Source organism: Oryx dammah, unplaced genomic scaffold, assembly GCF_014754425.2.
Source record: "Oryx dammah isolate SB20612 unplaced genomic scaffold, SCBI_Odam_1.1 HiC_scaffold_17, whole genome shotgun sequence".
Taxonomy (NCBI): Eukaryota; Metazoa; Chordata; class Mammalia; order Artiodactyla; family Bovidae; genus Oryx; species Oryx dammah.
The window spans coordinates 62,661,819-62,689,416 of NW_024070201.1; the positions used below are offsets into that span (position 1 = coordinate 62,661,819).

General features: G+C 41.9%; 1 protein-coding gene across 1 annotated transcript in view; it reads left to right on the top strand.

The window, feature by feature from the left end:
* Positions 1 to 7,170: 7,170 nt before the first annotated feature.
* The window catches only part of CAT (catalase), a 36,147-nt gene continuing 15,719 nt past the window's right edge, over positions 7,171 to 27,598 (top strand). Inside the window, exons 1-6 of the mRNA XM_040258989.1 lie at positions 7,171 to 7,352; positions 20,464 to 20,635; positions 22,098 to 22,208; positions 23,259 to 23,389; positions 23,929 to 24,033; positions 24,623 to 24,748. Of these exons, the coding sequence (XP_040114923.1) occupies positions 7,287 to 7,352; positions 20,464 to 20,635; positions 22,098 to 22,208; positions 23,259 to 23,389; positions 23,929 to 24,033; positions 24,623 to 24,748 (711 nt within the window). The 5' untranslated portion in view covers positions 7,171 to 7,286. The remainder of the gene's footprint in view (positions 7,353 to 20,463; positions 20,636 to 22,097; positions 22,209 to 23,258; positions 23,390 to 23,928; positions 24,034 to 24,622; positions 24,749 to 27,598) is intronic.

Genomic DNA, 27,598 nt, shown 5'->3' on the forward strand with positions numbered 1-27,598 from the left:
TTTGTGGTTTTGATGTTCACTTCCCTGATGATTAGGGATGTGGAGTACCTCTTTATATTGTTGTTTAGTCACTAAGTCATGTCTGACTCTTGCAACCACATGGACTGTAGCCTGCAAGGCTCCTCTGTCCATGGGATTTCCCAGGCAAGAATACTGGAGTGGGTTGTTGTTTCCTTCTCCAGGGGATCTTCCTGACCCAGGGACTGCACTGGCAGGTGGATTCTTCACCACTGAGCCACCAGGGAAGCCATCTCTTTGTATACCTGTTTGCTATTTGTAGGTCTTCTTTGGGGGGAAAAAAAATGTCTGTTCAGGTCCTTTGCCCATTTTTAAATTGGCTTATTTGGTTTTTCTTTGTTTTTTGCTAATGAGTGGTAGGATTCCTTATGCATTTTGGATTTTAATCCCTTATTTTAAAATTGCTAATGTGTAGAGGTTGGTTAATTCCTTCCAACTCAGCCAGTTGTCTTTTCAGAACAATGGATCAACTAATTCCTGAAACTGTGATCTTGCTAACTTGAGAAAGATTAGAAGATAGGGTTGGTCCCTAGGGCAGGAACCATGATAATTTATAGACTACTGAACCCCAGAGCCTGTGTAGGTTTTATTGATACCCAATAAAAACCTGTTGAGTGTTAAACAGCTGAGGGCTTACCAGCAGGCAGATTTCGATTTTCAATTCAGAGCTAGCTCTACCGACAGTTCTGAAGCTATAAATCTAAATGTTAATAATTGGTGCACATTTGGGGGAACTACAAAGGGGACTAAATTCTTCACTGACAGCTTTCATTGATGTAAGGGATGAGGATTTTAATATTCCAACCTACCATCTACAGGTTAGATCATTTTATGACTTATACCACAAGCTCCATACATTAAACAAAGGTCTTTTCTCAATGGAACAGACGTCTGTTGTATTAAAGTTGCCCCTCCCAACAATAACTGACTTCTCCATTGCATTCTGACACTCTTTCTTGCTCCTTCTTCCTGGCTCCTACTACCATCACCACCTGCATGCCAGTGGCAGTTTCAGGGTTGAGTGGGGGGCGGTCCAGATATAAGACCAAGGCCCAGGAAGAATTAAGGAAAGGCAGGGATGTGTCCTTGGTGCACACTACTCTCAGGCTGACAAAGTGCAGCCTCAGCTCCACCCCCCAGGGAGCCAGTTTAACTGGATGTTCTATAATAAAGCTGCCCAATGGGCTGGTCATGCTCCAGAAAGCGTGGGGAGAGTTACAAAGCTAACCCTGCCCTTAGTTCAGCCCAGCCAGTAAGCAGTGGAGGGATTGTTTTTCCTAAACTCAGTTCTCAAAAATATGAGAACTCTGCCATCAGTATTTAATAATACTGTTTTGTCCACAAGTTTCTGTTTTAGAGCTTAAAACATTCGTGTCAAGTATCTTTGAGGTTGGTCACATATTTGCAATTCTTTCAGTTCCTAGCCAATGGAAGTTGGAAGCCATTGCTGTAATTTTCCCAGGATGCTTACCTCATAATCACACCCTATCTTAAATGATGTTTGGCAGCATTGAGATTGACAGTTCCAATATGCATACTGTTTTATCAAAAAGTAAGTCATAGTTAGACATATTATATTTTTTTCCTTCTTTATTTTTCTGATATATGCCTTCAGAAGTGAGGTTCAACACCATGGAACTTGGCTTCCATGAGTATTAACATGGACCTTACTGACATCTCATTAGCTATCTTCTGAAGTGACATGAAGACAGCTATTATTTCTTTTCATAAACAAGTCACAAATTGAAGAATCTTGATATTTGTAATAGTCTTAGTTTTTCTGTTTGGATGTTTTTCTTAGTAGGCATGGAAACCATATTCTAAATAAGTTAAATACTGATTTACTGCAGACCACATTGCTAGGAGATGTCAGAAATAAAACCTAAGGATTTTGATTTCCAAATCAGAGTCCATTTCTCTTTACCAGTGATTCTCAATATGATGATCCTTGAGGGCCCTGTCAGGGGGTCAATGAGGTTGAAATGATCTTAATAATACTAAGATGTCATTTGCCTTTTTCACTGTCATTCTCTCATGGGTGTACAGGGGAACACTCCAAAAGTTACATGATCTGATATTGCATCAGATGGAATGTGAAAGCAGATATGAGAATCCAGTTGTCTTCTATGCCAGACATTAAAGGATTTGCAAAAATGTAAAACATATTCTAATTTTTTGAAAATATGGTTATTTTTACAACAATATGTCATTTAAGTTAACATATATTTAAAATTTATCAATTATAATTTCTAATCATATACACATATATATTTCCAACATTGCCAAAAGAAAGCTTTTTGGAGTCCTCAATAATTTTTAAACATGTAATTGGGTGCTAAGGTCAAAAGCTGGACACCATGCTGGCTGGATAAGTATTGAGCAATTCAGGACTGTAATATCTCCAGAAAGTATCCTTTTCATTTTTTTCAGAAAGTGTCCTTTAAATTGAATCACATTCAAATAAGCCAGACAAAGACAAATATCATATGATATTGTTTATATGTGGAATCTAAAACAAAAATTATTCCAATGAATTTATTTACAAAACAGAAGTAGACTCACATAGAAAACAAACTGATGGCTACCAAAGAGGAAAGGGGAAAGGGATGGGGAGGGATAAATTAGAACGTTGGAATTAATATTCATATACTACTATATATAAAACAGACAACCAATAAAGATCTGCTGTATAGCACAGGGAACTATACTCAATATTTTGTAATAACCTATAAGGGAAAAGAACCTGAAAAAGAATACATAAAGGACTTTCCTGGTGGCTCAGATGGTAAGGAGTCTGCCTGCAACTTGTGAGACTAGGGTTTGATCCCTGGGTGGGGTAGATGCCTTGGAGAAGGAAATGATAACCCACTCAAGTATTCTTGCCTGGAAAATGCCATGGATGGAGGAGCCTGGCAGGCTACAGTCCATGGGGTCGCAAAGAGTTGGACATGACTGAGCAACATATCACTCATATATATATATATTATTTACTTTTCTGTACACCTAAAAGTAACATAGCATTGTAAATCACTTGTACTTGAATAAAAAATAAATTTAAAAATAAAATAAGATAAAATGCATCACATTGTTTTGCTTTTTATGAGTTGTATCAGTCAGAATCCCTGAAAAAAACCCAGCATATCCTGAAGGGACAATTGTGGAAATTTTCATGAAAGGAATATATAAAAAGGGGGGAACATCTGTGACTGCAAGTAGACTGTGTGCCATTCTTGCCTCTGAAGAGGCAAAGAAAAAGAGTGGTTTTTGGAACCAATTATAAACAGTGGCACCCTACTCCGGTACTCTTGCCTGGAGAATCCCATGGCCGGAGGAGCCTGGTGGGCTGCAGTCCATGGGGTCGCTAAGAGTCGGACACAACTGAGTGACTTTGCTTTTCACTTTTCACTTTCATGCACTGGAGAAGGAAATGGCAACCCACTCCTGTGTTCTTGCCTGGAGAATCCCAGGGACGGGGGAGCCTGGTGGGCTGCCGTCTATGGGGTTGCACAGAGTCGGACACGACTGAAGTGACTTAACAGCAGCAGCAGCAGCAGCATACCTATAGCTGTAGGACATGGCTGTTTCCAAGAAATCAAGGAATCATGGCAGGGTAGGCAGGCAGTGAGCTTGCTAAGAGTGGATCCCAATTTTGCGGGATATGAAGCTTATATGTATACTTTTCACTGTCTCTATAAGGGAAAGAACACACACTTAAGTATAAAAATCAATCTTTGCTTACAACGGTAAAAAATCACAATTTAAAAACTTGAATAATCAAAAAAGTACCATAAAAACATTACAAAATCCCCCCCGCCAAGCATAATACTTTATTAACAGCCTGACATATCTCTAAAATACTTTTTTTTTCATTTTGAGTGCATATACTTTTTGATCACCAAAAGAAGTAAAAATTTTCAATAGAGAGAACAGAAAGGTAATTCAATCTTCCTTCTAGCATAGTTTATCAAAATTTGTATTTGTTATTTATAGTTTAGAAAACTTTCATTTTGACTTTATACTTAAATTGATGAATTATAGGATATTCTCTGGTAATCCAGTAGTTAGGATTCTATATTTTCCCTGCCGCAGCCTGGGTTCAATCCCTGGTCAGGGGACTAAGGTCCTGAAAGCCATGCAGCATGGCGAAAAAAAAAAAAAGAAGCTTAGTGGAGTGAGGAGGACAGGAAAGGCAGTGATGGGAGATAAAACCGAGTGACAAGACAACAAAGTGCTGGAGTTTGATAGGGGAGGTGAGAAAAGAGGGTCAGATGTTGGCAAGAGGCTGAGCATGGGTTTCTGTCCATTAGACAGAAATCAAAGGCTCGGTGATGCTCACCAGACAGAGGAAAGGCCACAGAGATACTTGGTATCAGAGTCAGATATAACTCTGCCACGCTCTAGCTTGCGAAGCTTTACGAACAATAACTCAGTACACACGAAGAGACAGCAAGTCAACTGTATTCCACTAAACTCAAGCAAATAATCCCCAACTCAATGTCTCTTTAGCAGGATGCCAAACATAACCACAGTCATTCCAATGACACTTGATAAGAAAGGTAATGTGGTGAAGGGGAATTCAGATGTGAAAAGATGATGGTTATATCAACTGTGGTTAAATACCTCACTCATTTTATGCAGACTCATAAAAGTGCACATAAGCACTTTGTGAGGACTCCTCCCAAAAGTTTGGGAGGAACATGCGTAGGTGAGGAACTCTAAAATTAAGCTTCATTAACTCTGTGGAAAATCCAACTTTGGCGCTAATGTAATGAATAACTTAGTCCCTCTTTCCACCTAAGCTCTGATCTCACGCCAGCCCACCACTGGCTGAACTCAAGAAGAAGGCAGGGTATCGTGGGGCCAAGCGGATGATAAAAATCAAGATTTCTGGAGTACAGATTAGAATCAAGAAGGATGGAGAGTAAATCTGGAGTAGCAAACAAACAAACAAAATGCCGATTTTTCAAGAGAAGCAGATAAGCAAAGTGATGACCTGGAGAGAGATTGTATTTGATCCAATTCCCAGTGAAAACGAGAAAGAATCAAAAGTCCTACCACTTTAAGACACTGTGCAGGTTTGATCCCTGGTTGGGGAACTAAGGCCATGTGGTGCAGCCAAAAGAAAAAAAGAAAGAAAAGTCCTACCACTGAGCAGCTGAGGCCCAGGAAACAAAGGGCCTTTAACATAAGGAGACATATAAATCAGCAGGTACGGGAGATGAGATTTACATAGAACCACTAGGGGAATCATGTACATCATTCCATAAATCATGTACATAAATACCGGAAAGTTCTCTGTGGGTACTGTGTTTTGTTTTCTTCCTTAGGGCCTTTTAATAGATCCAATGATCATAACGTGACTTGGCAAAAAATTTTTGGTAGCCCTCCCTAGCTCCTTCTACTTAATTTAAGCTTGAAAGACTTATTCTCATGCAAATAATGTTATAGACAGTGGTTAGATTACCAGTTCTAACCACAAAAATCCTTTTTTTATACAAATGTGACTGAACTAGACTCCCAAGAGTATGTGAACATTTCCAAGGCCAAGCTCAAGTATAAAAAGTGATATGAACCTGAAGTAAAAGAAAAGAATGGCAGCCTCTCCTGACCACAAGAGGATGGAAACGACTAGGGGAAGGGAAGTGTGATGCCCTATGAGTGGGAGGTTCACACAGTGGAAGAAAAGATCTATAACGTGGCCTCAGGATGAGAAGTTGTAGGAGCACAGATCTCTGTTGAGGTCTGGGAGGACCATTTTTCCCCAGCTTTATTATGCCAAGTCTCAGACTTTGTAGACAATCTCTCTAGCTGGGTATAACCAAGTCTCTTTTCACACTTTACCTAATTTAAACGTCTTGACAAGAGTAAAACACCAACTGAAGATATTTTCATAGAATAAGCCATTGTTGCACTGTTGAACTCTTGAGCAATATTCTTCAGGAATATCACAAAATATATTGTTATTTCACTTATTAAAATGCATTGCTCAAACACCTCAAAAATTAGTCACATTGACTTAGGGAAGACATTTCCTAAACTCTAAGGCAGCATTTCTGTTAATAAATAGTGAGTTTGGACATCTTATTTAACTTAGTTAATTATTCTACATCAGGAGCAAGCCAACCTCTTCATGCTTGTTTATACTCTGTCATGGTGGGGAGACTTCACTGACCTTTATATTTTTTTTGTTGTGAAGAGTATGTGGTAGAGTTTGGCAACCATCAGCAGTGTCCAGCACATAGCAGACACTCAAAAGGGGGCACTTCTAAACCAAAACGGGAATCTAAAGGACTGAGTTTTTGTCCTATGTATTTTAGACTATTAAGATTTAGAACTTGCAAATATTTTGCTTTCCTGTGTTTTTTACTTTTATTTTTAAAAGCTTTTTATTTTATACAGGAGTATAGCCAACCGACAATGTTGTGATAGTTTAAGGTGGACAGCAAAGAGATTCAGCCATACATACACCTATCCATTCTCCCCCAGATTACAGGCCCATCTAGGCTGCCACATAACACTGAGCAGAGTTCCCTGGGCTATACAGCAGATCCTTGTTGGTTAAGCATTTTTAAATGTATACATGTCATTGTATAGCAGTGTATACATGTCACCTCTAATCTTTGACAAAGAAAAAATTATGCGACCTTTGAGAGTGTGATCACTGGTCATACTTAAATATAGAACCAGTGTTTGCATTTATTCCAAATTCCACCAATCCTTTCAGTTGTAAACAAAATTATTAACATTGGAGCATGACAAACCTTCATTTTGCACAGAGGAACTCAACCGTGGATTTCTTTTTCTCTGTTTTTTAAGAGCTGAGAGCTTGTTACCAGAGTTCAAAGCCCCACCCAGCAGGGCCTAAGCATTCCCTCAAAAAAACTGGCAGACCACCAACCGCTACCTCCCAGGGCACCCTGAAGGATACTGATAAGCCGAGGAGACAGTCACATCCTGGTACGCGGGGTCCAACCCCAAATTAGTTAATCTGGAGTTTGGGGGTCGGAGGTGACGAGGTGCAGTTCCTTTCCTATCTCTCCCCAGCCTCTCCTCTCCCCGAGTCCCTGCTCCTCAGCCCCGCCCCTATTTGGCTTCCAATCCCATTCCGCCTGGAGCTCAAGTGGCCAATCAGGTGGCGGCCCTGCCGAGGGGGCGGGACGGGGGGGCGGAGCTGAGTGGCGGAGTCTGAAGTCGCCTATTTCAGCTGCGGCGCTGGAGACGCGTGAGCTGAGCCCACCTGCAAAGTTCTGCAGCGCCGTTCAGACACCATGGCGGACAACCGGGATCCAGCCAGCGACCAGATGAAACACTGGAAGGAGCAGAGGGCCGCGCAGGTACACCCTGCGCTCTCCGAGCCGGCCCTACGGTCCGCGTAGGAAGCTGGGTGTCCTCAAGTAACGGCCCCTGCTGCCCCAGCGCGGAGGTTCTGGGGAGGGAGGGCTGTACCATATCACGGGGGGCCTATGGGTGTCCTTGTGCTTCCTTTCCGTCTGGTTGGGTTGTTACATTCGCGGGCGGGAGGGGAGAGGATTCTGGGCCCCGGGGGCAGCGGTCCTGCAGAATTTGTGGTAGGCTGCTGGTCGTGGGTGGTTGGCTTACAGTTTTGCGCCTTTGCCAGCTGGGACAGAGGTTGCAGTTTGAGGCAGCAGTGAAGGCTTATGGGGAAAGAGGCAGAGAGCTGCAGCTGCAAGAAAGGAAGTGACGGGGAAGCGGGAGCAGGCGCTAGCTTTGCCCTCGCTCAAACAATAACTACCAGCTTTCGTATTTGGGGTGGGGGCTGTCTTGGGGGCAGGAAACGTCTTTTATCATCTCCACGTCCCCAGCACTGAACATAAAGCATTGTTTGTGTGTTAGTTGCTCAGTCGTGTCCGACTCTCTGTAACCCCATGAACTATAGCCCACAGACTGCTCTGTCCATGGAATTATCCAGGCAAGAATGCTGGAGTGGGTTGCCATTCCCTTCTCCAGGGGATATTCCCGACCCAGGGATGGAACCCAGGTCTCCCGTGTTGCAGGCAGATTCTTTACCATCTGGGCCACCAAGGAAGTGCACACACAGCATTAAATAGCTAAATAAAAAGATTTGTATATCCATGATTTCTTTTGCACTTAAAAACATCGCCTAGCATTTTAGAGCTAAAAGTGACCTTAGTGATTAATTAATGCATTTATTTACACCTATGCTTTGAGTGCCAGCATGTGCTAGGCACAGCGCTGGGGCAAGTGGAACAAATTCCAGTGAGGCCGAAAGCTCAAAGTCAAGACAGGTGAATGGATGGTTACCTTCCAACGTGGCCAGGGCACTAAAATAGGTTATCTGCTGAGTGTAAAGGGAGTGACTGACCTTGTTGGCAGCCTTCTCAAAGTAGGTGACATCTGAACAAGAGCTTTACAGCTGAGTGGGAATTCAGCCCTGTAGTGGTTGGCCAGTCATTCCTGGCCTGTACCCCTAGGATGCAGAGCGTTAAAGGGCATCTCTGAGCAGGTTGAGTGGGATGGGAGCACTTCTGTTCTGAGTCTTCTTTTGTCAAATTGGCCTAGAGAGTGTTCGGGACTTGCCCAGTTCCCATGGCAGCTGGTTAATGGCAGAGAGAGGACTAGAGTCATGCTTTCCTCATCTTTGCTCTTTCTTCTTTTTAAAATTTATTTTTAATTGGAGGTTAATTGCTTTACGATATTGTGTTGGTTTCTACCATACATCAACATGAATCGGCCATAGGCAAACATATGTCCCTTCCCTCCTGAACCTCCCTCCCACCTCTTGCCACCTGTCTAGGTAGTGACAGGGTACCCGTTTAGTGCTCTTCCTTAAGACCGGGTTAGTGTTCATGAACTAGGATTAATGCTGAGTGCTCATGGGTTATCTTGTAGTTCCCTGTTTGTGAGAAGGCTACCATTCTCTTTAGAGGGCCTGGAAAATCTCTTTTCTCATTTTGTTCCTTATTATGTGCTACTAGCGTATTTGGCTTTTCATGAGTTCTTAGGCAAAGTGAACCGGAGAGACTTAGCATCTTATCAGTCAAGGACAAGTGGCTAGTCAGTGGCAGAGTCAAGATTAGACTCTGCTTCCTAGAGCCAGGACTGTCTGTATGCCCAGTGGTTGCTGCATCTTGGTTCACATGGAGGCTTTCATGAATCCTCAGTGAATTGGAAAAAATATGGGCAAGTGAGTTTCGCATAAAACAAAATTCATTCTTTTGAAAGGGCTCCGTTGAGACTAGCTTGCCTTGTCACTGTTTGGGAGAATCATTAACTGTTGTTAAATCATTAAGATCTTGCTGGTGACTTGCCCTACATGGTCACCCATGTGAGAAACAGCTGGCCTGCAACGTGCATCTATAATCAACTAGGGGACCCTAGTTGAAATACTTCTGTCTCCTCTGCTCATGCATCTCAGTGCGCTGTTTACATTCTCCTGATTAGCAGTTACATTGGTGTCTTGTTTTTCCTTATTTGAGCTGCTCTGAGTGAAAACTGCTTATTTTTATGAGGAGACTGCCCACTTCCCAAAGGAATTTTGCATCTGTCACATACCCTTTGTAATTTCCCAGTGCTTTCTTTGGAAAATTTTTAAACATTCAGAAAAGTGAGAAAAATTGTGTAGTATATGCCTATATACCCACCACATTTTTAAAAATTTCTTTTAACTTGTTATTCCATATCTATGTCCCTTCATACATCCCTTAACCTATGTTTTGGAGGGGCACTTCAGAGTATGTTGTAGACATCAGTAGACTTGATGCAAATTACCAGAATTCATTGTTTAATTCATATTTTTAAGGCAAAATTTATATACAAAAATATACAAATATGAAGTGCACCAATCTGTGCTTTTTGATAAATATAAACACCTGCGAATCCGGTTCTTTTATCAAGATGTAGAAGATTCTTATCACCCTGGAATGTTCCCTCCTGCCATTTCCCATCTTTCCCTGCTTCTCCTGCAGTCCTGCTCCAGGCAACCACTGATGATTTTGCTTTTTAACCATTGATTTAGGAACTTTTTGTGTAATGCTGCTTTCATTCAGCAAATATGTTTTAAGATTTTTAAAAAATGTTTTAGGATTCATTCCTGTCATTGCATGTATTGCTGAGTACTAGTACTACTGCTGATTAGAGCACCATTGTCTGATTAGAGCGCTGTGTGCTTGTCCTGTTGTTGGGCCCCTGGACTATTCCCAGTGTGTGGCTGCTATGAATTAAGTTTCTATAAAGAGTCTTCTACAAGTCTTTTTGTGCACATATGCTTTTATTTCTCTTAAAAAATACCTGTGAATAGAATTGCCAAGTAAGTGAATAAGGTAAGTGAATGTCTTATGAGAAATTCCTAAGCCTTCTTCTGATGTGGTTTACCATTTTACACTTCTGTCAACAGTGTTTGAGAGTTACATTGGTCCACATCCTGCCATCCTTTGGGATTGTCATTCTTTTAAGTTTAGCCTTTCTGGTGAATAAGAAGTGATATTTGCATTGCTCTGATGACCAGTGATGCATCTTTTCATGTGCCTGTTTGACCACTGGTATACAATATTTCTTCCCTGGTGGCTCAGATGCTAAAGAATCTGCCCGCAATGCAGGAGACCTGGGTTCGATCCCTGGGTCAGGAAGATCCCCTGGAGGAGGAAAGGGCAGCCCACTCCAGTATTCTTGCCTGGAGAATTCATGGACAGAGGAGTCTAGCAGGCTGCAGTCCACGGGATCAGAAAGAGTCAGACGTGACTGACTAACACACACATATGTATTTCTTTACTGGATTTGTTCAAATCTTGTGTCCTTTAAAACACTGGATTGTTTGTTTTACTATCCTTGATTCATAGCCCATGTTTTAAGTACAGTCACGCATGGGCTACATGCTGTAATAATACATCCCAAAGTGTATAATGGCATAAACCTGTAAGAAGTTTATTTCTCTCTTACGTGATTAGCCAAAATGGTTTGAGGTTGCAGAAGGAGGTAGTGAGTCCTCAGCAGCCCACAGGTCCTCAAGGCTGCAGGCTGAAGGAGGCTGCTCCTGTGGCAACACGTGGTTTCTTAATGTTGCCCTCCACAGCACTGTCTGGTCACAGACGATTAAGAGCGTGGAGGAGAGTATGGGGGAGGTTTAGATGCCAGGCTGGAAGTGGTGTATGTCACTTCTGCCTGCATTCCTTTGTCTAGAACCCTGTCACATGGCTGCACCCGCTGTGAGCGAGGCTGGGTGACAGTCGCCAACCCTTCTACACTGTGTCCAAACATACTTTCCTTGTGTGACAATCTCTCTAGCCATTTTCTTCTGATGTGGTGATGGGCAAACAGGCATAATCTCTTTCAAAAGGGTATGTTGGACTTTTAAAATACTCTTTCTGTCAGAAATGTATGACAGTAAAGTGTAGTATTTTTTTTTTTCAAATCTTCATTTGCTTGCCAAGTGCTTTTTTAAAAAATAAGTGGGCAGTTCTGCATCAGTATCTTGCCTTCCACCACCCACTTTGTTTATATTTGTTCTCGACTGTGAAAGCTTTAAGTTGTGGAACTGCTGCTGGATGGCATCCTGCCATCTCCTCCCTCAAAAACCGGATGCTGAACGTTGTGCTGGGTGTCTCCTCCTTTGGAACTGAGGTCAGTCAGCATGAAAACAATTTATGGGGCGTCTCTCCTTGTGGGCATATTTTGTTGCTGACAAATGAATTGGGACCTTTGTGAAATTTAATAGGCGAGTGACCAATCAAATATGTTCATAGGTATGACTTGGATCTTCTTAAAAATCTTTGTTTTTCTTTCTCTCAAAGTAGGTTTAGGGAAAGGAGGTGGTTCTCCAGGTTATTTCCAGTCCTTCTGAATGGGACTTGATGGAAACTTTGTTTATTACTTAGAATGCCATTGGCTCTTCCTGTGGGAAACTTAAGGTAATTAGTAGCCTCTGATCCCTTAAAAACTGGAGAATCTGAGCGTTTCGAGTCTTTCCTTTTTAAACAGTTCGTTATTACTTGGAAGAGAAGTTGGATTTTAGACCATGCATTCCTATCAATGAGTCACAAGACAGAACTTTTGAGGGTTTATGTATTTTTTAGGGTAAATTTCGTAATAGCTGCACTGTGCGTTGCCGACATTCAGGGGGCTGGAGAAGAGGTGACTGAATAACTTCTTGTGCACGTGTGTTTGCATTTCTTGTGGAAACCACCTTTTTTGTTCATTTTCTTTCTAGTACTGTGACTGCTGTAGTTTCTACTGCTAAGAGTAAAGGAATCTTTTACTTAGTGGATCAATCATCCTTCATTTTTAAGCCTTTCTCTCCTCTTACTCCCTACTTTTTTTCTTTTTTTTTTTTTGAAAAATTAAAGGACTAGTGCAATTCTCAGTGCTGTCAGACTTATTTAGTAAAGTCATTTTCAAAACAGAGAAAACCTCTTTTTCAGTAGCCATTCTGTGTATTTTCAAGGCTTTATTCTCGGTAGGATTATTCTGTTTGCTGATTATTGAAAACCAGTAGCAGTGTATTTTGACCATATCTGGAAATATAGAGAACTCACCAAGAAGAAAAGAAAAAAATGTGAGCAGCTACTGGGACATGTTTCCTCTTGTACAAAATAATACAAAAGAACCTTGCTTGAAAAGCAGACATTTCCCATTAGGGTGAGGGAGGAGCTGTGTTCAGTCAGTCTGTGCTTAGCGGTCCAACCATGTGACCTTGAAGTCTGACATTTATCTTCCTTGTAAAAGGCAACTTTTTTTTTTCCCTAGAATAAAAACTGTCCACTAGAATCTAAAAATAAATGATAAAAATGAACTTATTTATAAAACAGAAAGAGACTCACAGACATAGAAAGCAAATTTATGGTTAACAAAGGGGAAAGTGGTAGGGCAAGGATAAATTGGGAGTTTAGGATTATATATACATACTACTATAAATAAAACAGATAACCATCAAGAACCTACCGTACAGCATAAGGGAACTATACACAATATCTTGTAATAATGATTAATGGAAAGGAACCTAAAATATCTATCTGGATCACTTTGCTATATACCTGAAACTAACAAACACAACACTGTAAATCAGCTGTGTTTCAATAAATTTTGTTTTAAAAGTAAACAGCTGATAGAGCTCATCCAGACTTACTTTTAGAAAAAAAGTGATTACTGATAAAGTTGGACTAATATCTGTAAAAAAGAACAAAAAAAACTACCCACTAGTTGTCTTCCCTGGGATCCTTGGAATCATTTTTTAGTTTTCTTCAGGCATTTGCTCCCTCTGCCCTCACTGGGTTCATTTTGACATCAACGGCCTTGTTTGCGAAAGTCGCTCAGTCTTGTCTGACTCTTTGGGACTCCATGGTCTGTCTATGGGATTCTCCAGGCAAGAATACTGGAGTGGGCTGCCATTCCCTTCTCCAGGGGATCTTCCTAAGCCAAGGATTGAACCCAGGTCTCCTGCACTGCAGGCAGAGTCTACGATCTGAGCTACCAGGGAAGGGCAGTTCTTGGCTTGCCTGTGAGATCTTATTGTTCCTTGCCCCATGCACTTTTGTCAGCCTGAGGCCAGATTCCATAGCAGTTAGCGCAGTGTTGAGAGGCCTGTTGTCTCTCTCGCTGACACTTTAGTAGACTTTGTTTAGTACCAACAGGGCCCATTTGGTTCTTAATGAAGAACACATTTTGATTTTTTCTTACATTCATTGGATTTCATTTTTTCCTATTATATATTATTCAATTTTGTATTGAATGGCACTTCTAGAGGTGGATGGTATAGAATACCTTAGACAATGAGTAAAGTAGGACGAGAATTCATTCTTGTCTGTTGCACTTAGAATGACCAACAGCTCTTGACTTATACTGAGGCACCTGGTGGCTTAATCATGAAGTCAGCTTACAAGATGAAGTATATCTTGGTGATGAAGTGGCCACTTGGAGCCCAGAAAGCATAGTTTTTTAGTCTTTAAGGCAGTCAGAAACGTTTCCTAGTGTTGTCAGTTCACTGATTTTTGTGCTAGAGAACCCCCTCAGTGTGATGTGGTATTGAGGTGAGTCACTCTAATGCTTCCGATGTTTTAAGACAAAAAAAAAGCACATCCTATTGAATTCAGAATTTAGGAGTAAATCACTTGCATGGAAGTTAGGATTCTCTATGTTTTCTAGTGACAGTAAGCCCTCTCTGGGCAAGAGCCTGTGGCTCAGTAAAAAATCTGCCTGCGGTGCAGGAGACATGGTTTCAATCCGTGGGTTGGGAAGATCCCCTGGAGAAGGGAATGGCAGCCCACTCCATTGTTCTTGGAAAATCCCACGAATAGCCTGATGGGCTGCAGTCTGCAGGGTTGCAAGAGTTGGAGACGACTTAGTGACTAAATCACCACCTGGAAGAAGCCAGCACTAATCACCTGGTCTGTTGTATATTTTGACAGTGCTGAACTTGCCTGTCCTTTGTCTTGACCGAATGTGTTGATGTAGGAAGAGTATTTAACACAGAGCCTGCCCAGGCTAACCACTCATGCATGATGCAGCCCTCTATTTCTGTCCTTTGTTTCAACTTCTCCCTTACTTCTTTTCTTCGACATTGCTCTTTGATTCTTCATGGAAAAACAAAAAAACAAAAACAACCCACACTTTATATTGTAGAAAATTTCAAACCAGAGCTGAACAGAAAAGATGGTATAATGAAGCTCCAAGCTTTTGTCTGTCAGCTTCAATAATGAATTTTTGTCCCACCGACTCTCCCCACTAAGGAGCTCCCCTGCAGAACAGCAGTTCATGTGAGTTGCCACGACTTGCTGGGGGAATTAGGCATGTCTTGTGTGGCTCCACTGGGAGAGGACTCTTGGAAGCTTCTGCTGGTTTCCTCTGACTTAAGGAGCCTCTTCTCCTTGCTTATTTTGCTTTGTATCTAAATGCTGTAATAAATGATGGCCTGAGGATGGCTAGATGCTGAGTTCTGTGAGTTCTTGAGAATCACCCGGGGGAGGTCTTGAGAATCCCTGACATTGTCTGTCTGTCTCTCTTTTTTTTAAACACTTTGTTCAAATCTAGATGCAAATAAGGCTCACACATGGCATTGATTGATATGTCTCTTAAGTCCATCTATCTCTTCCTTAGGGTGGTTTTAGACAAAGTTTACAGTGATTTAGTAACCAGTGAGGGGTCAGGCTTTACAATCAAACAGGGTTCAACTTGAGGCTTGACCGCTGGGCAGATTACCTCACCTCCCTCCCCTTTCGTTTCCCATATTGAAAATGGGAAAACAATTCTCCTTACTTTGCAGTATTGCTGTGAGAATTAATTTATATAAAACGTGTGTAAACCAACACATGTCAATTGCCCAGCCTGTAGAATATGTGCCGGAGATGTAAGCTGTGGTGTTCTGAGAGGCGCTATAGTGTATGCTTTTGGGTCCTTGAGCCAGTCTGCTTGGGTTCAGACTCTGCTTCTGGCCCATTTTAGGTGGGTATCCTTGAGCCGGTTGTATAACTTCTCCATGCCTGTTTCCTCTTCTGTATAGTGGAGATTATCACAGTCTTTACCTTGGAGAGGTGAACTAAATGTGATAACCTGAGTAGAGTGTAGAACAGTGCCGGCAGAGCAAGCTGATATTTGTTGTTCTGAACCTTGAGTGTGTCTAGTAAGGCCTTTTACACCTAAACAGAGAGAGGCAAAGAAAGAATCAGTGGGATGATAGGAGATGCAGGCATCATCTTCATTATAAGCTGAGGCTTAACTGGAGAATGTGGCTTAGGAGTTTTGGCAAAGAGGGCCTGCTGAGACCGTTTCCCTGATTTGAATTTCTTTACGCCTTGTGTTTAGGCAACTCTGGAGACTGCCAGAGGAGTAGATGCTGCTGTGGCCACTGGCTTCCAAAGGGAAGAGCGTGGGGCCCTTGTAGGCCTGGGTCCCTTTCCCAAACTGCCCCACAAGGGGAAGTTTCCCCGCTTCCTTGCTTCAGGGCAGGAGGCCTGGAACCCCAGCCCACTGTCATTCCAACTCCCCCGACTCGAGGACCAAGGAAACTTGAGGACCAAGGCAGTCTTTGGTTTTCTGAATGGGGTGTGTTATAGGCACTGAGTTGTTAGAAAATGATAGGTGTATTCTATACTGATCTCTGAGAATATAAAGCTGACATTATGACTCTATTGGGATTGAAAGCTGGGGACAGTTTGTATGACCCCTCTTTTTCAGTTTAAAAAAAGAAGCCTACCATAGCGAGTTCTTGGAAATTCTGTGAGCAGAGGGCACTTACCAGTGGCAACTATGTTGACAAAATATTTCACCAGAGAAAGCCATCTTGACTGCTCCCAGGAAAATTTCTTCATCCCTGTCTTAGTTTGTGCCAAAAAATACAAACAGCAAAGCCAAAGTGGAATTTTACTTTAATCTCAAACCTCTCTAATCATGGTGTGAGCCTTTAAACCAGGCCAAAGTACTTCTTGCCAATTGCTGCAGCAGTTTTTATGACAAGGTTGTTTAATGGGTTCTCATCAGAATTTGAAATTACTGGACTTCCCTGGTGGTCCTGTGGTTAGGAATCCACCTGCCAACACAGGGGACGTGGCTTCCATCCCTCATCCAGGAAGATTCTACAAGAGGCAAATAAGCCCGTGTGCCACAACTCCTGAAGTCTGAACGCTGAGACCTTTCTCTGCACCTAGAGACACCAAAGCAATGAGAAGCCTGCGTAGCACAACTAGAGAGTAGTCCCCACTCACTACAACTAGAGAAAGGCCCTGCACAGCAATGAAAACCCAGCATCATCTAAAATAAAAATAAATAAAAAATAAAAAAAAGAATTTGAAGCTATAAGTTCAGATATTTCCCTTTTGTTTTTTGGAGGGAAGGTGCAGGGAGAGACATGGGCTATTGTTACCTCTTTCTCCTTTTTAGAAATAATCTCTTGGCGATTTCATATCAGTCCATAGTTTAATTCATTCCCTTGTTGAATCCTCAGCCTTGGTTGTGCACTTGTGGCAGGGCTCTAGATGCAGAAAGAGTATACTGTCTCGAGAGAAAAAAGCATATAGCATTAAGGCAATGAGATTATCTGTTTTGTGGGGCACAGGAAGATGCCCTTGGCTCAGCTTGTGGGGCGGCATGGGTGGGGCAGGAAGAGTGGTCCAGGAGAAGCATGTACGATTGTCATGAGGAATTGGCAGCCAGAAAGATGTTAAACACGTTAACAGGTAACTGATGCTGCTTTCCCAGAGCGGGAGCTCTTAGAATTATCTATCAACAGAAGAACTCTTCTGTCCTTAAAAAAATTCTGGTTCTAAAGTGGTCTTGCACTGAGTTAAAACAGGCCCTTCCCTGGCAGTCCAGTGGTTAATGCTTCCAATGCAGGGGGTACAGGTTCAGTCCCTGTTGGGGAGGAACTGAGATGCCACATCTCACATGGAGTGGCCAAAAAATTTAAAAAACAAAAACCCTATAACCAGCAAGTTGGCAGACATATCTTTGCCCTTCCATACTTTACTGTGTGCTGCCACACAGAAATCTGCGTAAGTTATTAAATACTCTGAGCATGTGGCATCGACCACTAAACAAGCAATGATATTCCTCTCACTGGTTGTTGAGAGGCTTGAATGAAGATAGCTAGGAAAAAAAGCCTTGCATATGGCAAGTGCTCGAGAAGTGGTAGTTACAAAGGGAAGTGAGACACTAGGTACAGTCCCATCAGCTGTACTGATTCTGTGTGTTTGTCCTTTCTGATTAGCTTTGGACCCGTGGTTACCACCCTCCATCATATCCCTAGAGAAAGCCCAGAGCTTGCGTCACGGGATGTTGTTTCTTTTGTTTGATGCTGGTGAATAACAGGGGCACGGGCTCCGGGGTGTGGTTATATTCTTCTGGTTTTACTGGCACTCAGTGTCTTCGGGAGGCCTCTGTCTACCCTCCTCCGAGTGGGCAGACCTCTACCCTTGTGTGTGCAGGTCACAGGGATACATGCTGCCAGGCTCTGTGGTCTGTGGGGACCGGAAGGACAGGGGCCACAGCTGGTGAATGAGTGACTTGAAATGAGTCACCTGAGGGGCCTTAGTGCTAAATCCACCCCCCCACCGCCCCGCCCCTGCCATCCAGCCTGCAGAGGGTCCGCCTCGCGGCTGTTGAATGAATGAGACCCAGGTGCACTGTGGCTGCTTCTTATGTCCTGGACCAACAGACAAGTCCCCACTTATTTTTCACTCCTGCCCTGTCTTTCCTGGCCTCTGGCTGAAGTCCGCTGACCTGTTGCTCTCATCACCACTGCCAGACGGTTGCTGCCTCTGCCATTGGTAGGCTTTTCATTTTTTCTCTCTTCTTCCTTTACCATTCCCCTCCCCTGTCATCACCTCGGGCTTTCTCAGCACGTGCTGGGAGTGGCTTCACCTGACTGTACTCGTCTAAACAGGTACCATCTTCCAGGTCTTGCTGTTCTGGGACATATTTGTCATTGCTTGTAGCCCAGGAGGGCTGGTTTTCACTGCTTTCTACTTCAAGTTCAGTTCAGTTCAGTCACTCAGTCATGTCCAACTCTTTGCGGCCCCACAGACTGCAGCACACCAGACTTCCCTGTCCATCACCAACTCCCAGAGCTTGCTCAAACTCAGGTCCATCTGGTCGGTGATGCCATCCAACCATCTCATCCTGTCTTCCCCTTCTCCTCCTGCCTTCAGTCTTTCCTAGCATCAGGTTCAAAATTATTCGAAATGTTTGAGAATGCTGGAAGTTTGATTTAAACAAAAATCAAAACAAATTGTATCTGTCCTGGGGTTAATTGCAATGCTCACTGCATGGAACTGGCTTTTTTTCAGAAATGACTTTAAAATTTTTGCTTTTGATGGTCCATTTTCCAGCTCCACCTTCACTTACTTTATTTAGTAAAGCTTCATTGCGTTAACTCTGTTAATTCTCACCATCTCAGTGAATATACTGTGTCCTTCTTTTCATCTAGCGAATACTCTCTTTGTTTAAATTCAGTATCTCTTATTAGATGTTACCCTAAACACCACCTGAAGTCAGGGATCTTTTCCTCCCTGATCTTTGACCATGACCTCCATTCTGTTTTGCTGACTGTTGAACCTTTTCCTGCCACACTTGTTTTAAAGACAAATTGCATATCCATTGGCTTGGAAAGGTGTTAAAAGAAAGGACAGTTGATCTATTAGACCAGGGAACTAGAAGAGATGCTGAATGTTACTGACCTACAAACCCACGTTTCATTTCTCGGGGGGATGGATGTCACGGAGGAGATTCCTACATTGGGTGGGCAGGAGGCCCAGTGATGGCACCATTCCAGCATTGCCACACTAAGATTCCATGATTCATTGTCACGAGGCGAGACCATCTCGTTCTTTAGTCCTTCAACTCGCTCATCCCCTCATCCAGCTGGCTCTGCATCTGCCTCCTCTGGGCGTAGTTTTTATTCTTGGCTTTATCTCCCTGACCTGGTCCCGAGGAGGAGCCTTGTGATGTGGTCTTGTTAATTTTTCAGCCTTCCTGTATTAGGGATGCAAAGATGGAAATGACCCTCTGACCTGTTTACCGTTCCTTTCACCAAGCTTGGTGTTCTCTCACATTCTCTTCTTCTTTATGGGAAGTCCCCCCCCCCCACCACAGCTGGCCCCCCCTCCCCTGCCATTTTAATTTTTTTTGCACATGAAAAGTTGATTAACTTGCTGGTAGCCAGGGGAGGGCTGGGGAGGGTCATGGGAGAGGCAGTTGGCTGCTGTCAAAAGCAGAATGTGGCCAGAGAGCAAGATGAAGCTGCCCGGGATCACATGAGACTTAAAAATGCTGCTCCCATCCTAGAGAAGAGGCAGCTGAAGGGCTCCTGATATAACAGAAATGGGAAAAATGGGTGGATCTAATTTTTAATTACAGTAAAACAACCTATCTCATCTCATAGACATTTGGCATCTTTAGAAAATTAATACTGTAATCCATCTTACCAGTAACTTTATTTTCGGTGATGACAAAAGCCGGTAACTTCTTTTGGAATTGAGAAGAGATGCTGCAGATGGCTGGTACCTACTGCTTGAGAGAAGCATACTGCACTGTACAGGGTGATTCGCCTTGACGTGTCTGGTGGTCAGGAAGTATTTGGAAAATCTGTGTAAAGCATGTGGAGGCATAGCTTCCCTGGGGACCATCTCTCATGAGTTTGGACATTCAGTGTTAAACGCATATGATATATAATCCCTTTTAGGGGAATTTCTACCTGAGGTTTCCTGTGTGGAGCCTGGTGGCTGTACCTAGAACAGAGGGGGAGCAGGTTGGTGAGTTATCTAGGTATCGTCCTGCTTGGCATTTCTTAGGATTTCTGCGACCCAATTATAAATTTCAGGCAACTGCATATTTTGTAACATTTCAGTACTTTTCACACAGGAAATTTAAAAAGAGTTTGAGTAGCAGATGTAAAAATGCAAAATGACGTGCCCTGTGACAGTGGAAATTGAGGGTGTGATGGAATTGACTCTCTTGTACTCCTTTCCTCTCCTGTTCACTTAGAAACCTGATGTCCTAACCACTGGAGCCGGTAATCCAGTAGGAGACAAACTCAATGTTCTGACGGTGGGGTCCCGAGGGCCCCTTCTCGTCCAGGATGTGGTTTTCACTGATGAAATGGCTCACTTTGACCGGGAGAGAATTCCTGAGAGAGTTGTGCACGCCAAAGGAGCAGGTGAGAGTTGTGTTCATTTGCTGGGAAAGGACTGTTTCATAACACCTGGGTTAAGAATTACTTCTCAAAGGATCAGAGTTCCTTTAACAGAAGTGCCAAATTTCCATTCCTTGGAGAAAGGCAAAAATGCCCATCAATAGAGGAGTCAGTAAGTAAATGATGGTTATTTCCCTGGATTGAACCTTCCATGTAAAATACTTTATTTTGCTAAAAATAAAAGTAATCTTCCTTTTATTCCATTATGCATCTTAGTAAAGAGTGAAAAATATGGAAATACAGACATAGACATACTGTAATTATAACTGGATTAAGATAGTGCACTTAACTGGATAAATACTGGAATTAACTGTGCAAAGTCAATGTGCTGTAAATGTCAGTTGTGTAAATGTGCTGTAAATGTGCTGTAGTGATTTTTGTAGTGATTTTTCCTTTTTGTCCAAAACTTCTGTAAAACTTTTATCTTGCTTTTATTACAGAAAAGATGTAGATGGTATTTAAAAGAAAGCTAAAAACTCAAAAGGAGGGACTTCCCTTGCAGTCCAGTAGTTAGGACTCCAAGCTTCCAAGGCAGGAGGTCTGGGTTCCGTCCCTGGTTGGGGAGCCAAGACCTCACAGACTGCGTGGCACAGCTAATAAATAAATAAATTACTTAAATATTGTGAATCTTAAAAAAAACCAAACAACTCAATAGGAAAAAGAAAGCTTGATAGAAAGGAAGAAGTTTTGTTGGACTCCCATTTCATTTCAGTTCAGTTCAGTCGCTCAGTCGTATCCGACTCTTTGCGACCCCATAAATCACAGCACGCCAGGCCTCCTTGTCCATTGCCAACTCCCGGAGTTCACCCAAACTCATGTGCATCAAGTTGGTGATGTCATCCAGCCATCTCATCCTCTGTTGTCCCCTTCTACTCCTGCCCCCAATCCCCCCCAGCATCAGGGTCTTTTCCAGTGAGTCGACTCTTCGCAGGAGGTGGCCAAAGTATTGGACTTCCCAATGTCTTTATTTCCTGTTCTGTCTTCTCCAGCTTTTTTTGTGAGGCTTTTCCGTCATGCCTTTGATATGCTGTTCAGGTTGTTGTTTGGCTCTGTGACGAGGTTCCTAAGTGCTCAGCCTTTCCGTGTGTTTTCTCCTCCTCTTTCCCCTGTTCTTTCTCTTTTAGATCCTACTTGTACCTGAAGGGCCTCTCAGACCCTTTGTTCTTCTGGTAACCCTGACTAGTTCCTTCTGGCTCCACTCCTCTTTGGCTCCAGCTCTGTAGCTCTCAGCTTAGCGCTGAGTGACGTAGGGCTTTGCATTTTGCTCTCATCATTTTATGTTTGGTTATCTCCCCTTCTCCCATCATTGGAAGCTCCCAGAAGGCCAGTGCTAAATCACCGGTTTCTCTTGTCACCCAGATACCTGTTGCGGGCGTGGTGACCTGAGTGATAGTCTTGTGATGCCAATTTCTGTCTTTCTCCTTAGGGGCTTTTGGCTACTTTGAGGTCACACATGACATTACCAAATACTCCAAGGCGAAGGTGTTTGAGCATATTGGAAAGAGGACGCCCATTGCAGTTCGCTTCTCCACTGTTGGTAAGTTGGTCTGTTTGCATTACTGGTGTTGCTTGACTCAACCCTGTATTTTATCTGAGGCATTTATAGCTTAGTTTCCAGAAAAAACTTACCAGACCATAGGAAACAAGCACTTCTCCAAAGTATAGAAACATTTTACAGTAGAAAAAATATTTTAAGACATGTAGAAAGTTACTTATAATTCTGTTTGTTGAGAGGTCTTAGGAAATGATGCTTATGCAGAGCTCACGCCTGCAACTCTGTAACATTTGGAGAGAGTTTTTCCTGTGAGTGGTTGCCTCAAACGGAACATGAAGTGGTAGTCTTAACTCCACAGCTATGAGAACAGCTGCCCTTTATTGAGGGTTAATTCTGTGCCATCCATGGTTAGTGTTGTACTGATCCTGCTTATAATCTGTAGATAGATTAATGCTTTGCATGGTGGGGTTATTTCTGTTTCTGAGAGGGTGATTTTTCTCATGTAACAGAGCTAGTCAGAGGTAGAGCTATCAAATTGCATCTCAGCATACCACAGTGCCTGATTAATTCTGCCTCTGCATGAGTCTGTGTTTGTGCATTTTCATAATTCTGTGAAATGCAAAAGGAAATGAAATTAAGGATAAAAATTTCTGTCTTGACTCATTTTCTTAATATTAACCTCATAATTTTGACAACTTGCTTATTCTCTTTGTTCACTGCCTTAATCTTCATAATTATTTTCTTCCCTTATTTTACTTCAATTTTTAATTACCTGTTTGAACAAAGCTATCGTCCCTTATTTTAATTTAAATTTTAATTACCTGTTTGAACAAAGCTATCTTATTACGTTAAATGGATAATATTTTCAGCTGTTATTATATATACTTTTCTTATTTCTCTCAGCTAATTTCTTTGTTTACTTTTTCAGTCTAAATTAGCTGGTGGGTAGTAGAAATAATAACCCAGGCACTTAAATACCTAATATACTTCCAGAGGTTGGGAAGGGTAGATCCCAGTGTTTTTGTGACTTGAGGCTTCCTGGATGCAGAGTACTGTAGTGGAGGCTTCATTTTCCCCATTTGAATCTTCTAGCTGGAGAATCAGGCTCAGCTGACACAGTGCGTGACCCTCGTGGCTTTGCAGTGAAATTTTACACAGAAGATGGTAATTGGGATCTTGTTGGAAATAACACCCCCATTTTCTTCATCAGGGATGCTCTATTGGTAGGTGATGAATTATTTTGCATTCTGCAGATATTTGTTGATTTAAATTGATTTCAAATACTCTGTATAGATTGGCATTTGAGGCAAAGCCCTGGGAAAAGCAGAAAGAAGAGAACATTGATTGGGATTGGCTGGATTGCGTCTTACATTTTTTTCTGTATTTAGTATCTTTTTATAAGGTCAGATTACAACAATTATCATTAGTCTTAGTTTCGCATTTTGGGGTTCACTGACTTGATGGGAATGATCCAGTTTTCCTTACAACACTTGGAAAATGAATAAAAAGAGGCAGTCTGCTCAAAAACGTGTAGAGGGTAAATTTCATTTTAGGGTTTTGCAGCTTAAAATTTTAAAATTGTATTGTTCAAAATGATAATCTGTAAACCTAGCAATAGGCAATGTATAAGACACCATAGGCTTGGCGTGCTGTGGTTCATGGGGTTGCAAAGAGTTGGACACGACTGAGCGACTGAACTGAAGACACCATAAGTCCTTTAACTTAATTTTTGGATTTTTTTTTCCTCTCTTTTTCCATTTAGTTTCCGTCCTTTATCCACAGTCAGAAGAGAAACCCTCAAACACACCTGAAGGATCCGGACATGGTCTGGGACTTCTGGAGCCTGCGTCCTGAGTCTCTGCATCAGGTGGCAATGCCTGTTTTTTTCACTATGTCACCTGATAAGGAATTGTTAATTATGCCTCATATAGTTTTCTCCAGTTTTGGATATTTTATTGGAGTTGATTTTTGACTTTCTTTTGGAGAGCCTTCCTCAGATTTCTTGGTCCTTGAAGAGTTTTATAATGACGATTGTATTCATCTTTCCCCATTCGTGGACTTTACATGATACTAGAACCATTATCAATTGATATTTAACAGTATTAAGGATGAAAGTTTCTTGTAGGAAGTCAGGCTCTTTGTGTTAGGGAAATGAAGGGAAAGTAGTACCAAACAAATTTTCTGTTAAATTAGAATGTGAACAAGTTAGGCTAGTTTTCAGATTTGTTTTAGCTTTTCTTTATAGAATTTTGAGTCAGGACATTGGTGATTTATGCTTAATCTTTCTGCTTTAAAATTCTTCTGTTTGATATTTTTTTCAAATGGCAACCCTTCTGTGAGCACTTGGCTAGTATGTTCCATGTCATTGAGAGATTTTTCTGGAAACTTAGGACTGTCTTAAAAATATGTTTTGATTTAAACTGAACAATTTGACCCTTGATTTTTCTGTTCCTTAGGTTTCCTTCCTGTTCAGTGATCGAGGGATTCCAGATGGACACAGGCACATGAATGGATATGGATCGCATACTTTCAAGCTGGTTAATGCAAATGGAGAGGCAGTTTATTGCAAATTCCATTATAAGGTACAGGTCACCTTTGGCAAAGGGGGTGGAAGGCTCCTACCACCCACTTCTCCTGAGGATTGGGCAAGGCTCAAGGCCTGGCCTTCTCCACCTTTCCCTTACCTCCACCTCCAAGAATGACAAGTATCTATCTGGTTGATTAGGACCGTGATTATCTTATTGGCCACTGCCTGAGTAAACACTCAGGCTGCCCAGTTAGAACAAAGTAGTCTCTCTTTGGTCTCTTCATGTGGCTGATAGCACACAGCTGCTCTCAATAGTCTAGCTTTTTCTTTCTGGACCCTGGGAGCTCTGCCATAAATATTTGGGCAAGTGCTCATTCTGTGCTGGCTCTCAACATTTCTGGTGCTGGCAGGTGCATATTGATATATATCTTTTTCCCTGGAGAAGGAAGATCTAAGGTTTTAGATCAAAGATAAAGAGATAATAGAAGCCTCCCAGCTAGGTAAAAGGAAATTCCTACCTGGTTTAGCCTGGAGTTCTTTGTTGGAGTTTAGAGTCAGGTGTTGGCAAACAGTCACGTGTTATGTTTTTGCTTTGCCTTTCATAGCCCTGAGTACACTGTTCTGAGTACAGATACTTTTGGGGTCCAGGAGGGCTTTAAGACAGAATTGGGACATTCTTCTTTGTAATAGCGATCTCATTCTCATTTTCAACATCTGATGCTATCTTTCCAAAAATATTTCTCCTCACTTTTAAATTCATCCATCTATTTTTTAAAGGATTATATTATGAACACCACACATTAAAAAATCAGTTACAAATTTCAGGAAACAAAAATTGTTTCTTTTTTCATAATTGAGATTTTTATTGGTTGTTTTGAGGATCAATATACAGACATTTCAGTTTGTACACAATTGTAACATATGTACCAAAAATCTAAAGAAATCATGTAGTTGTGATTCTTTTCTAAACGTTTCAGTGATTTTCTACCTTAAAATTTGGAGGCAAATTTTCCTTGACGGGATATCAAGTACCAATATTTTCAAATGTTAATATGCTGTTATATCATAAGTCCCACTAATTCACAATTTAATATCATATATACTACTTACTTGAATTTTCAGTCATTCATAGCATGTTAACAAAGTTACTAGGAAAACTGGACTTCCACAACCAAAGGTGTTACAGGGTGCATAAGATTCTGACAAGGAGAGCCAACATCAAGGAATTTATTTAGGGAACAGTTCTACCAAAAACAACATAGGAGAAGTGATTTAAAGTGTTCAAGACATTAAGTGTGCAACTAACTCCAAAGTACTATGTAATATGCTTTGTATTATAGGATAGAAAAGCTATCCCCATTTATGGAGTTGTTAAGCTGACACCCAAGACAATCAAAGCCTACCATATTTAGTACCCCACTATTTTCTGGTCGTACCAAAAAATAACCAACCAGCAAATGATCTTTTTTTTGTTTGTTTTAAAAAAAGCATTTACACTTAAAAAATTGGATGAGGTGGGATACTTTCCTTCTTTTTTTTTTTTTTTTAAATATTTATTTACTTTGGCCGTGCTGGGTCTTTGTTGTGGTGCATGGGCCCATGAGTTGTGGCAGATGGACTAAGTTGCCCCATGACATTTGGGATCTTAGTTCCCTGATCAAGGGTTGAACCCATGTCCCCTGCATTGCGAGGTGAATTTTTAATTACTGGACCACCAGGGAAGTCCGAAGATTCCCTCCTTCTTAAAACTTTTTCTAAAGCTGCTAAGAAACTTGGATTTACCACATAGTTGATTAAATAACATCCCTCTGGGTTGTACAAGCAGGGAGACAGGGACCACTGAAAGTACCAGGTGTGTGATATTAATCAGACTTGGCTTCTCTCTCTCCTGCTTCATCAGAGGCTGGGCTCTCCTCGTTTTTTAGTGTCTCTGTTTTCTGCCGGTAAATCATCTTTAGTCCCTTGATTAGCCGCTGTGTCCTGTTTTCCTTTTGCTCCTCCCTCTTAGCCTTTTGTTGGCACGTTTTTGTCTGAAGATTTATCCTTTTCTGCTGCCTTTTGAGGCTTTATTTCCACTTTTGCAGGAGCAGGTTTAGATGACAGCCTCACAGATCTCTTCTTGGGCTCCTCATTCTCCCCACCCCTCCCCAACTTCTGAGCTGACCTTCCTCATGGCAGCAGTGGGAGCTGGGGAGGTATGCTGGGCTGCCTGGCCACTGCTGCTCCTCCAGCCCCCAATTTTTTTTTTTTTAATTTCCTTTCATACAATCAGATCAGATCAGTTAGTTTTGGGGAATATTTTGAGAATCTTTTAATTAAGGTGTTTTCATGGGTTCTTTTAGTCTGACTTTGGCATTGGTTGGAATAAGTAATATTGCCAGGGAACTCTAGAAGGTTATTTAAAAAACCTCTGGTTGCTTAAGAACTTGTTTCCAAATACTGCTGCTAAAATAAGCAGAGACAGAAGGGGACCCATGACATATACAGGCTCCCACTTAATGATATCCCAGGGACCTATTTTCTTCTATCCTATTTTAACCATTATCTGAACAACTTGGGTGGGTGTATCAAACAGGAAACCTGTTACCCCTGTTTATATTTATGACTTGGATCTATAATCTTTGGCAAGGAAGAGTTACAGGAAACAGTTGACCCACCGGCTTGTAATTGCCAAAAGAAGAAGTGTAGTGCCACTTAGAGCAAGACTAAGTGATTATATCTGGGACAGCTAGTGTGGTCGTGGCTTTGCAGTTAGAACGATCTGAACTCGCATCTTCCCTCTTCTAGATAATTCTCTCTTGGTAAGTTATTAAAGGTTCTCTGAACTCCAGTTTAGTCATGGTGAAGTTGGGTAATAGTGCCAGCTGCCAGTGGCCCTGGAAAGATTGGGATGCTTATGGGTCTG